Source organism: Scyliorhinus torazame, unplaced genomic scaffold, assembly GCF_047496885.1.
Source record: "Scyliorhinus torazame isolate Kashiwa2021f unplaced genomic scaffold, sScyTor2.1 scaffold_543, whole genome shotgun sequence".
In the NCBI taxonomy this organism is placed as follows: Eukaryota; Metazoa; Chordata; class Chondrichthyes; order Carcharhiniformes; family Scyliorhinidae; genus Scyliorhinus; species Scyliorhinus torazame.
This window is the reverse complement of record NW_027308270.1, coordinates 117767-133202: the sequence shown is the minus strand read 5'-3', so window position 1 is coordinate 133202 and position 15436 is coordinate 117767. Positions and strand designations below refer to the sequence as shown.

At 50.2% G+C, this 15436-nt stretch overlaps 1 protein-coding gene across 1 annotated transcript in view; it reads right to left on the bottom strand.

The window, feature by feature from the left end:
* Positions 1–789: 789 nt before the first annotated feature.
* LOC140406452 (DNA-directed RNA polymerase III subunit RPC7-like) overlaps positions 790–15436 on the bottom strand; it is a gene marked incomplete at its 3' end in the record, with an annotated part of 113135 nt that continues 98488 nt past the window's right edge. Inside the window, exons 5-6 of the mRNA XM_072494491.1 lie at positions 13721–13794; positions 790–900 (exon numbers count right to left, since the gene is read on the bottom strand). Coding sequence (XP_072350592.1) covers positions 790–900; positions 13721–13794 — 185 coding nt within the window. The remainder of the gene's footprint in view (positions 901–13720; positions 13795–15436) is intronic.

Here is a 15436-nt window from a genome sequence, read left to right as displayed (position 1 = left end):
CCAGAACGGGAGGGGGAGGGGGTTGGTGGGGGAGATTTCCCCCAGATCGGGGGGGGGGGGGGGGGGGGGAGCAGGAGATTGGGGGGGAATTTCCCCCAGAATGTGGGGGATGGGGGAGATTGCCCACAGATTGGGGGGAGCAGGGATGAGATCAGCAAGTTGTTGTGATGGGGAAGATTTTTGGCAGGGGGGAAATTGATTGGACTGATCTTTCAAATAACCAGCACAGATATGACGGACTGAAGGGCGTCCGCCCAGGCAGCAGGAAGCTGCGAGCCTCCTGTGAACACAGCGTTCGGGGCAAGTCCAGGACACGGCAGGCCGACAGGCAAACACGGATGTGACACTGTCGCTGGGGGAGCAGTGATGCACAGCGGTCTCTCGTCGCCTCAACTGGGAAGTAATAGACGACAAACTATCATCCGTGAATGTTGATCATAGATCACAGAACATAGAATTTACAGAGCAAGAAGGAGGCCATTCGGCCCATCAAGTCTGCACCGGCTCTCGGAAAGAGCACCCTACCTAATCCCCATAACCCAGTAACCCCACCCAACACTAAGGGCAATTTTGGACACTGAGGGCAATTTAGCACAGCCAATCCACCTAACCTGCACATCTTTGGACTGTGGGAGGAAACCGGAGCACCCGGAGGAAACCCACGCACACACGGGGAGAACGTGCAGACTCCGCACAGACAGTGACCCCGGCCGGGAATCGAACCTGGGACCCTGGAGCTGTGAAGCAATTGTGCTATCCACAATGCTACCGTGAAGCTCCGGGACTGACCTCTTCAAACTCCTCCTCATCGTACTCCTCTTCATTCTCCTTCTCCTCTTCTCCCTTGTCCTGTTCCTCCTCTTCGTCGGAACTGTGAGCTTCTTCCTTCTTCTCCAGCGTCTGAGGAAGAGTCGAGAAAATGACAGATACGGAAATGATTAATGGACCACTCCGTCGTCCCCAGGGCAGCGCCAAGCTGATACCCATTAACCCCACCGTCCATACCCACCTCACCCTCCATACCCACCGCACTGAGCTGATACACATTAATCTCACCCTCCATACCCACCGCACCCTCCATACCCACCGCACCCTCCATACCCACCGCACCCTCCATACCCACCGCACCCTCCATACCCACCGCACCCTCCATACCCACCGCACCCTCCATACCCACCGCACCCTCCATACCCACCGCACCCTCCATACCCACCGCACCCTCCATACCCACCGCACCCTCCATACCCACCGCACCCTCCATACCCACCGCACCCTCCATACCCACCGCACCCTCCATACCCACACACCGAGCTGATACACATTAACCTCACCCTCCATATCCACACACTGAGCTGATACACATTAACCTCACCCTCCATACCCACACACTGAGCTGATACACATGAACCTCACCCTCCATACCCACACACCGAGCTGATACTCATTAACCTCACCCTCCATACCCACCACACTGAGCTGATACACATTAACCTCACTCTCCATACCCACACACTGAGCTGATACACATTAACCTCACTCTCCATACCCACCGCACTGAGCTGATACACATTAACCTCACCCTCCATACCCACACACTGAGCTGATACACATTAACCTCACCCTCCCTACACACACAGAGCTCATTCACATTAACCTTACACTCCATCCCCACATAGTGAGCTTATACACATTAACCTCACCATACCCACACACGGAGCTGATACACATTAACCTCACTCTCCATACCCACACTGAGCTGATACACACTAACCTCACTCTCCAAACCCACCGCACTGAGTTGATACACATTAACCTCACCCTCCATACCTACACACGGAGCTGATACACATTAACCTCACTCTCCATACCCACACTGAGCTGATACACATTAACCTCACTCTCCATACCCACCGCACTGAGCTGATACACATTAACCTCACCCTCCATACCCACACACGGAGCTGATACACATTAACCTCACCCTCCATACCCACACAATGAGCTGATACACATCAACCTCACCCTCCATACCCACACACTGAGCTGATACACATTAACCTCACTCTCCATACCCACACTGAGCTGATACACATTAACCTCACTCTCCATACCCACCACACTGAGCTGATGCACATTAACCTCACTATCCATACCCACACACTGAGCAGATTCACATTAACCTCACTCTCCATACCCACACTGAGCTGATACACATTAACCTCACTCTCCATACCCACCGCACTGAGCTGATACACATTAACCTCACCCTCCATACCCACACACGGAGCTGATACACATTAACCTCACTCTCCATACCCACACTGAGCTGATACACATTAACCTCACCCTCCATACCCACACACTGAGCTGATACACATTAACCTCACCCTCCATACCCACACACGGAGCTGATACACATTAACCTCACCCTCCATACCCACACAATGAGCTGACACACATTAACCTCACCCTCCATACCCACACACTGAGCTGATAAACATTAACCTCACTCTCCATACCCACCGCACTGAGCTGATACACATTAACCTCACCCTCAATACCCACACACGGAGCTGATACACATTAACCTCACTCTCCATACCCACCGCACTGAGCTGATACACATTAACCTCACCCTCCATACCCACACACTGAGCTGATACACATTAACCTCACCCTCCCTACACACACAGAGCTCATTCACATTAACCTTACACTCCATCCCCACATAGTGAGCTTATACACATTAACCTCACCATACCCACACACGGAGCTGATACACATTAACCTCACTCTCCATACCCACACTGAGCTGATACACACTAACCTCACTCTCCAAACCCACCGCACTGAGTTGATACACATTAACCTCACCCTCCATACCTACACACGGAGCTGATACACATTAACCTCACTCTCCATACCCACACTGAGCTGATACACATTAACCTCACTCTCCATACCCACCGCACTGAGCTGATACACATTAACCTCACCCTCCATACCCACACACGGAGCTGATACACATTAACCTCACCCTCCATACCCACACAATGAGCTGATACACATCAACCTCACCCTCCATACCCACACACTGAGCTGATACACATTAACCTCACTCTCCATACCCACACTGAGCTGATACACATTAACCTCACTCTCCATACCCACCACACTGAGCTGATGCACATTAACCTCACTATCCATACCCACACACTGAGCAGATTCACATTAACCTCACTCTCCATACCCACACTGAGCTGATACACATTAACCTCACTCTCCATACCCACCGCACTGAGCTGATACACATTAACCTCACCCTCCATACCCACACACGGAGCTGATACACATTAACCTCACTCTCCATACCCACACTGAGCTGATACACATTAACCTCACCCTCCATACCCACACACTGAGCTGATACACATTAACCTCACCCTCCATACCCACACACGGAGCTGATACACATTAACCTCACCCTCCATACCCACACAATGAGCTGACACACATTAACCTCACCCTCCATACCCACACACTGAGCTGATAAACATTAACCTCACTCTCCATACCCACCGCACTGAGCTGATACACATTAACCTCACCCTCAATACCCACACACGGAGCTGATACACATTAACCTCACTCTCCATACCCACCGCACTGAGCTGATGCACATTAACCTCACTATCCATACCCACACACGGAGCTGATGCACATTAACCTCACCCTCCATACTCACACACTGACCTGATACACATTAACCTTACACTCCACACCCACACACCGAGCTGATGCACATTAACCTCACCCTCCATACCCACACACTGAGCTGATACACATTAACCTCACCCGACATACCCACTGCACTGAGCTGATACACATTAACCTCACCCTCCATACCCACCGCACTGAGCTGATACACATTAACCTCACCCTCCATACCCACACACTGAGCTGATACACATTAACCTCACGCTCCATACCCACACACTGAGCTGATACACATTAACCTCACCCTCCATACCCACACACTGAGCTGATACACATTAACCTCACCCTCCATACCCACACACTGAGCTGATACACATTAACCTCACTCTCCATACCCACCGCACTGAGCTGATACACATTAACCTCACCCTCCAAACTGAGCTGATACACATTAACCTCACTCTCCATACCCACCGCACTGAGCTGATACACATGAACCTCACCCTCCATACCCACACACCGAGCTGATACTCATTAACCTCACCCTCCATACCACCGCACCCTCCAAACCCACCGCACTGAGCTGATACACATGAACCTCACCCTCCATACCCACATACCGAGCTGATACACATTAACCTCACTCTCCATACCAACCGCACTGAGCTGATACACATTAACCTCACCCTCCATACCCACACACTGAGCTGATACACATTAACCTCACCCTCCATACCCACACACTGAGCTGATACACATTAACCTCACCCTCCATACCCACACACTGAGCTGATACACATTAACCTTACACTCCATACCCACCACACCTGAGCTGATACACATTAACCTCACCCTCCATACCCACACACAGAGCTAATACCCATTAACCTCACCCTCCAAACCCACCACACCTGAGCTGATACACATTAACCTCACTCTCCACATCCACTGCACCTCACCCTCCATACCCGCACACCGAGCTGATACACATTAACCTCACCCCCACATACCCACACACGGAGCTGATACACATTAACCTCACTCTCCATACCCACACTGAGCTGATACACATTAACCTCACCCTCCATACCCACACTGAGCTGATACACATTAACCTCACCCTCCATACCCACCGCACTGAGCTGATACACATTAACCTCACCCTCCATACCCACCGCACTGAGCTGATACACATTAACCTCACCCTCCATACCCACACACTGAGCTGATACACATTAACCTCACCTTCCAAACCCACCACACTGAGCTGATACACATTAACCTCACCCTCCATACCCACACACTGAGCTGATACACATTAACCTCAGCCTCCATACCCACTGCACTGAGCTGATACACATTAACCTCACCCTCCATACCCACACACTGAGCTGATACACATTAACCTCACCCTCCATACCCACACACTGAGCTGATACACATTAACCTCACCCTCCATACCCACACACTGAGCTGATACACATTAACCTCACCCTCCATACCCACACACTGAGCTGATACACATTAACCTCACCCTCCATACACACACAGAGCTCATTCACATTAACCTTACACTCCATACCCACATAGTGAGCTTATACACATTAACCTCACCCTCCATACCCACACACAGAGCTGATACACATTAACCTCACTCTCCATACCCACACTGAGCTGATACACATTAACCTCACTCTCCATACCCACCGCACTGAGCTGATACACATTAACCTCACCCTCCATACCCACACACGGAGCTGATACACATTAACCTCACTCTCCATACCCACACTGAGCTGATACACATTAACCTCACCCTCCATACCCACGCACTGGGCTGATACACATTAACCTCACTATCCATACCCACACACCGAGCTGATACACATTAACCTCACTCTCCATACCAACCGCACTGAGCTGATACACATTAACCTCACCCTCCAAACCCACCACACCTGAGCTGATACATATTAACCTCACCCTCCAAACCCACCACACCTGAGCTGATACACATTAACCTCACTCTCCACACCCACTGCACCTCACCCTCCATACCCGCACACCGAGCTGATACACATTAACCTCACCCCCCCATACCCACACACGGAGCTGATACACATTAACCTCACCCTCCAAACCCACCACACTGAGCTGATACACATTAACCTCACCCTCCATACCCACACACAGAGCTGATACACATTAACCTCACCCTCCATACCCACTGCACTGAGCTGATACACATTAACCTCACCCTCCATACCCACACACAGAGCTCATTCACATTAACCTTACACTCCATACCCACATAGTGAGCTTATACACATTAACCTCACCCTCCATACCCACACACCGAGCTGATACACATTAACCTCACTCTCCATACCCACACTGAGCTGATACACATTAACCTCACCCTCCATACCCACACACTGAGCTGATACACATTAACCTCACCCTCCAAACCCACCACACTGAGCTGATACACATTAACCTCACCCTCCATACCCACACACTGAGCTGAAACACATTAACCTCAGCCTCCATACCCACTGCACTGAGCTGATACACATTAACCTCACCCTCCATACCCACACACTAAGCTGATACACATTAACCTCACTCTCCATACCCACACTGAGCTGATACACATTAACCTCACCCTCCATACCCACACACTGAGATAATACACATCAACCTCACCCTCCAAACCCACCACACTGAGCTGATACACATTAACCTCACCCTCCATACCCACACACTGAGCTGATACACATTAACCTCACCCTCCATACCCACACACTGAGCTGATACACATTAACCTCACCCTCCATACCCACACACTGAGCTGATACACATTAACCTCACCCTCCCTACACACACAGAGCTCATTCACATTAACCTTACACTCCATCCCCACATAGTGAGCTTATACACATTAACCTCACCCTCCATACCCACACACGGAGCTGATACACATTAACCTCACTCTCCATACCCACACTGAGCTGATACACATTAACCTCACTCTCCATACCCACCGCACTGAGTTGATACACATTAACCTCACCCTCCATACCCACACACGGAGCTGATACACATTAACCTCACTCTCCATACCCACACTGAGCTGATACACATTAACCTCACTCTCCATACCCACCGCACTGAGCTGATACACATTAACCTCACCCTCCATACCCACACACGGAGCTGATACACATTAACCTCACCCTCCATACCCACACAATGAGCTGATACACATCAACCTCACCCTCCATACCCACACACTGAGCTGATACACATTAACCTCACTCTCCATACCCACCGCACTGAGCTGATACACATTAACCTCACCCTCAATACCCACACACGGAGCTGATGCACATTAACCTCACCCTCCATACTCACACACTGAGCAGATTCACATTAACCTCACTCTCCATACCCACACTGAGCTGATACACATTAACCTCACTCTCCATACCCACCGCACTGAGCTGATACACATTAACCTCACCCTCCATACCTACACACGGAGCTGATACACATTAACCTCACTCTCCATACCCACACTGAGCTGATACACATTAACCTCACCCTCCATACCTACACACGGAGCTGATACACATTAACCTCACTCTCCATACCCACACTGAGCTGATACACATTAACCTCACCCTCCATACCCACACACTGAGCTGATACACATTAACCTCACCCTCCATACCCACACACGGAGCTGATACACATTAACCTCACCCTCCATACCCACACAATGAGCTGATACACATTAACCTCACCCTCCATACCCACACACTGAGCTGATAAACATTAACCTCACTCTCCATACCCACCGCACTGAGCTGATACACATTAACCTCACCCTCAATACCCACACACTGAGCTGATACACATTAACCTCACTCTCCATACCCACCGCACTGAGCTGATGCACATTAACCTCACTATCCATACCCACACACGGAGCTGATGCACATTAACCTCACCCTCCATACTCACACACTGACCTGATACACATTAACCTTACACTCCACACCCACACACCGAGCTGATGCACATTAACCTCACTCTCCATACCCACACACTGAGCTGATACACATTAACCTCACCCTCCATACCCACACACTGAGCTGATACATATTAACCTCACCCTCCATATACACACACAGAGCTGATTCACATTAACCTTACCCTCCATACCCACAGTGAGCTGATACACATTAACCTCAAACTCCAAACCCACACACAGAGCTGATACACAATAACCTCACCCTCCATACCCACACACTGAGCTGATACACATTAACCTCACCCTCCATACCCACACACTGAGCTGATACACATTAACCTCACCCTCCATACCCACTGTACTGGGCTGATACACATTAACCTCACCCTCCATACCCACTGCACTGAGCTGATACACATTAACCTCACCCTCCATACCCACACACTGAGCTTATACACATTAACCTCACTCTCCATACCCACCGCACTGAGCTGATACACATTAACCTCACCCTCCATACCCACACACTGAGCTGATACACATTAACCTCACCCTCCATACTCACACACTGACCTGATACACATTAACCTTACACTCCACACCCACACACCGAGCTGATGCACATTAACCTCACCCTCCATACCCACACACTGAGCTGATACACATTAACCTCACTCTCCATACCACACACTGAGCTGATACACATTAACCTCACCCTCCATACCCACACACTGAGCTGATACACATTAACCTCACCCTCCATACTCACACACTGAGCTGATACACATTAACCTCAGCCTCAATACCCACACACTGAGCTGATACACATTAACCTCACCCTCCATACCCACACACTGAGCTGATACACATTAACCTCACCCTCCCTACACACACAGAGCTCATTCACATTAACCTTACACTCCATCCCCACATAGTGAGCTTATACACATTAACCTCACCCTCCATACCCACACACGGAGCTGATACACATTAACCTCACTCTCCATACCCACACTGAGCTGATACACATTAACCTCACTCTCCATACCCACCGCACTGAGCTGATACACATTAACCTCACCCTCCATACCCACACACTGAGCTGATACACATTAACCTCACCCTCCATACCCACACACTGAGCTGATACACATTAACCTCACCCTCCCTACACACACAGAGCTCATTCACATTAACCTTACACTCCATCCCCACATAGTGAGCTTATACACATTAACCTCACCCTCCATACCCACACACGGAGCTGATACACATTAACCTCACTCTCCATACCCACACTGAGCTGATACACATTAACCTCACTCTCCATACCCACCGCACTGAGTTGATACACATTAACCTCACCCTCCATACCCACACACGGAGCTGATACACATTAACCTCACTCTCCATACCCACACTGAGCTGATACACATTAACCTCACTCTCCATACCCACCGCACTGAGCTGATACACATTAACCTCACCCTCCATACCCACACACGGAGCTGATACACATTAACCTCACCCTCCATACCCACACAATGAGCTGATACACATCAACCTCACCCTCCATACCCACACACTGAGCTGATACACATTAACCTCACTCTCCATACCCACCGCACTGAGCTGATACACATTAACCTCACCCTCAACACCCACACACGGAGCTGATACACATTAACCTCACTCTCCATACCCACACTGAGCTGATACACATTAACCTCACTCTCCATACCCACCGCACTGAGCTGATGCACATTAACCTCACTATCCATACCCACACACGGAGCTGATGCACATTAACCTCACCCTCCATACTCACACACTGAGCAGATTCACATTAACCTCACTCTCCATACCCACACTGAGCTGATACACATTAACCTCACTCTCCATACCCACCGCACTGAGCTGATACACATTCACCTCACCCTCCATACCCACACACGGAGCTGATACACATTAACCTCACTCTCCATACCCACACTGAGCTGATACACATTAACCTCACCCTCCATACCCACACACTGAGCTGATACACATTAACCTCACCCTCCATACCCACACACGGAGCTGATACACATTAACCTCACCCTCCATACCCACACAATGAGCTGATACACATTAACCTCACCCTCCATACCCACACACTGAGCTGATAAACATTAACCTCACTCTCCATACCCACCGCACTGAGCTGATACACATTAACCTCACCCTCAATACCCACACACGGAGCTGATACACATTAACCTCACTCTCCATACCCACCGCACTGAGCTGATGCACATTAACCTCACTATCCATACCCACACACGGAGCTGATGCACATTAACCTCACCCTCCATACTCACACACTGACCTGATACACATTAACCTTACACTCCACACCCACACACCGAGCTGATGCACATTAACCTCACTCTCCATACCCACACACTGAGCTGATACACATTAACCTCACCCTCCATACCCACACACTGAGCTGATACATATTAACCTCACCCTCCATATACACACACAGAGCTGATTCACATTAACCTTACCCTCCATACCCACAGTGAGCTGATACACATTAACCTCAAACTCCATACCCACACACAGAGCTGATACACAATAACCTCACCCTCCATACCCACACACTGAGCTGATACACATTAACCTCACCCTCCATACCCACACACTGAGCTGATACACATTAACCTCACCCTCCATACCCACTGCACTGGGCTGATACACATTAACCTCACCCTCCATACCCACTGCACTGAGCTGATGCACGTTAACCTCACCCTCCATACCCACACACTGAGCTGATACACATTAACCTCACTCTCCATACCCACCGCACTGAGCTGATACACATTAACCTCACCCTCCATACCCACACACTGAGCTGATACACATTAACCTCACCCTCCATACCCACACACTGAGCTGATACACATTAACCTCACTCTCCATACCACACACTGAGCTGATACACATTAACCTCACCCTCCATACCCACACACTGAGCTGATACACATTAACCTCACCCTCCATACTCACACACTGAGCTGATACACATTAACCTCACCCTCAATACCCACACACTGAGCTGATACTCATTAACCTCACCCTCCATACCCACTGCACTGAGCTGATACACATTAACGTCACCCTCCATAATCACACACTGAGCTGATACACATTAACCTCACCCTCCATACTCACACACTGACCTGATACACATTAACCTTACACTCCACACCCACACACCGAGCTGATGCACATTAACCTCACTCTCCATACCCACACACTGAGCTGATGCACATTAACCTCACCCTCCATACCCACACACTGAGCTGATACATATTAACCTCACCCTCCATATACACACACAGAGCTGATTCACATTAACCTTACCCTCCATACCCACAGTGAGCTGATACACATTAACCTCAAACTCCATACCCACACACAGAGCTGATACACAATAACCTCACCCTCCATACCCACACACTGAGCTGATACACATTAACCTCACCCTCCATACCCACACACTGAGCTGATACACATTAACCTCACCCTCCATACCCACTGCACTGGGCTGATACACATTAACCTCACCCTCCATACCCACTGCACTGAGCTGATGCACATTAACCTCACCCTCCATACCCACACACTGAGCTGATACACATTAACCTCACTCTCCATACCCACCGCACTGAGCTGATACACATTAACCTCACCCTCCATACCCACACACTGAGCTGATACACATTAACCTCACCCTCCATACCCACACACTGAGCTGATACACATTAACCTCACTCTCCATACCACACACTGAGCTGATACACATTAACCTCACCCTCCATACCCACACACTGAGCTGATACACATTAACCTCACCCTCCATACTCACACACTGAGCTGATACACATTAACCTCACCCTCAATACCCACACACTGAGCTGATACACATTAACCTCACCCTCCATACCCACTGCACTGAGCTGATACACATTAACGTCACCCTCCATAATCACACACTGAGCTGATACACATTAACCTCACCCTCCATACCCACACACTGAGCTGATACACATTAACCTCACCCTCCATACCCACTGCACTGAGCTGATACACATTAACCTCACCCTCCATACTCACACACTGAGCTGATACTCATTAACCTCACCCTCCATACCCACACACTGAGCTGATACACATTAACCTCACCCTCCATACCCACACACTGAGCTGATACACATTAACCTCACCCTCCATACCCACACACTGAGCTGATACTCATTAACCTCACCCTCAATACCCACACACTGAGCTGATACACATTAACCTCACCCTCCATACCCACACACTGAGCTGATACTCATTAACCTCACCCTCAATACCCACACACTGAGCTGATACACATTAACCTCACCCTCCATACCCACACACTGAGCTGATACACATTAACCTCACCTTCCATACCCACACACTGAGCTGATACACATTAACCTCACCCTCCATACCCACACACTGAGCTGATACTCATTAACCTCACCCTCAATACCCACACACTGAGCTGATACACATTAACCTCACCCTCCATACCCACACACTGAGCTGATACACATTAACCTCACCTTCCATACCCACACACTGAGCTGATACACATTAACCTCACCCTCCATACCCACTGCACTGGGCTGATACACATTAACCTCACCCTCCATACCCACTGCACTGAGCTGATGCACATTAACCTCACCCTCCATACCCACACACTGAGCTGATACACATTAACCTCACTCTCCATACCCACCGCACTGAGCTGATACACATTAACCTCACCCTCCATACCCACACACTGAGCTGATACACATTAACCTCACCCTCCATACGCACACACTGAGCTGATACACATTAACCTCACTCTCCATACCACACACTGAGCTGATACACATTAACCTCACCCTCCATACCCACACACTGAGCTGATACACATTAACCTCACCCTCCATACCCACCGCACTGAGCTGATACACATTAACCTCACCCTCCATACCCACACACTGAGCTGATACACATTAACCTCACCCTCCATACCCACACACTGAGCTGATACACATTAACCTCACCCTCCATACCCACACACTGAGCTGATACACATTAACCTCACCCTCAATACCCACACACTGAGCTGATACACATTAACCTCACCCTCCATACCCACACACTGAGCTGATACACATTAACCTCACCCTCCATACCCACACACTGAGCTGATACTCATTAACCTCACCCTCCATACCCACACACTGAGCTGATACACATTAACCTCACCCTCCATACCCACACACCGAGCTGATACCCATTAACCCCACCCTCCATACCCACACACTGAGCTGATACACATTAACCTCACCCTCCATACCCACACACTGAGCTGATACTCATTAACCTCACCCTCCATACCCACACACTGAGCTGATACTCATTAACCTCACCCTCCATACCCACACACTGAGCTGATACACATTAACCTCACCCTCCATACCCACACACTGAGCTGATACACATTAACCTCACCCTCCATACCCACCGCACTGAGCTGATACACATTAACCTCACCCTCCATACCCACACACTGAGCTGATACACATTAACCTCACCCTCCATACCCACACACTGAGCTGATACACATTCACCTCACCCTCCATACCCACACACGGAGCTGATACACATTAACCTCACCCTCCATACCCACACACTAAGCTGATACACATTAACCTCACTCTCCATACCCACACACTGAGCTGATACACATTAACCTCACTCTCCATACCCACACACTGAGCTGATACACATTAACCTCACCCTCCATACCCACACACTGAGCTGATACTCATTAACCTCACACTTCAGTCCCAGGTCACCATTCCTGGGATCACCATTCCAGATTACCTCCAGCTTTTTGATGATTTCTTCTTTCTCCACGCTTGTCCTGGGTTTGAGCTTCCGCCCTGGGACCGGGGTCTCTGCAAACACAATGTGAAACAGGAGGACCACAGAGCGATCGAGGCAAAGTGACGAGTGACAAACTTCCTTCTGGGTTTTTAAACAATGAGTTGACAGGGGCAGCACGACAGCACAGTAGTTAGCACTGCGGCTTCACAGCGCCAGGGATTCCGGCTTGGGTCACTGTCTGTGCGGAGTCTGCACGTCCTCCCCGTGTCTGCGTGGGTTTCCTCCGGGTGCTCCGGTTTCCTCCCACAAGTCCCGAAAGACGGGCTTGTTGGGTGAATTGGACATTCTGAATTCTCCCTGTGTGCCCCCGAACAGGTGCCGGAATGCGGCGACTAGGGGCTTTTCACAGTAACTTCACTGCAGCGTTAATGTAAACTTGTGACACTAATAAAGACCATCATTTTTGATTATTTTCAGGTGAGGTTTGACAGGGGTCAGCGAGAGGATATTGTTCTGTTTGACTTTCCCAAGGTGTTTGATTAAGGGCAATCCTCCAGACAGTTTAACAATATTAAAGCCCGCAGTTCATGGGGGGGGTGGTCGTGTTGATTCGGACAGGGGGCCGGATGCAGGTAACGACACCCGACGGTGATGGTTAATGGGGAGCGATGTGTGCACCGTGCGGTCGCAGCCCGTCTCTCTCAGTGTCACACACGGTTCGTCACCCCCACGTCCACCCCCCTTTACTCACTCCGACAGCCTTTCCCACCTGCAGTTAATAACCCAACCCCGTTAACGCCTTCTGGCTTCAGGTTTGGCGAACATGTCTGGTCCGCGACCGTTTATTCAACTTCCTGGGAACTCAATATCAACACTTTCCAGCCGGCTACCCCAGCGAAATCTCTGCCATTACCTCTCATTCCCCAAAAACCAATCTCCAGACTCCCCCCGGTGGTGGTCGAGGGGATATCTGGGCAGACTCTCCTGGTGGGATGGGAGGAGCAATGCACTCTGCAGATGATAAGGAAGTTCAATTGATGCCAAGGCCTGTTGGGAGGGTGTAGGTGTCTCCCTGTAGCCTGGGCCTGTTGGGAGGGTGTAAGTGTCACCCTGTAGTCTGGGCCTGTTGGGAGGGTGTAGGTGTCTCCCTGTAGCCTGGGCCTGTTGGGAGGGTGTAGATGTCTCCCTGTAGCCTGGGCCTGTTGGGACAGTGTAGGTGTCTCCCTGTAGCCTGGGCCTGTTGGGACAGTGTAGGTGTCTCCCTGTAGCCTGGGCCTGTTGGGACGGTGTAGGTGTCTCCCTGTAGCCTGGGCCTGTTGGGAGGGTGTAAGTGTCACCCTGTAGTCTGGGCCTGTTGGGAGGGTGTAGGTGTCTCCCTGTAGCCTGGGCCTGTTGGGAGGGTGTAGGTGTCTCCCTGTAGTCTGGGCCTGTTGGGAGGGTGTAGGTGTCTCCCTGTAGTCTGGGCCTGTTGTTAGGGTGTAGGTGTCTCCCTGTAGCCTGGGCCTGTTGGGAGGGTGTAGGTGTCTCCCTGTAGCCTGGGCCTGTTGGGACAGTGTAGGTGTCTCCCTGTAGCCTGGGCCTGTTGGGAGGGTGTCGGTGTCTCCCTGTAGTCTGGGCCTGTTGGGACAGTGTAGGTGTCTCCCTGTAGTCTGGGCCTGTTGGGACGGGTGTAGGTGTCTCCCTGTAGCCTGGGCCTGTTGGGACAGTGTAGGT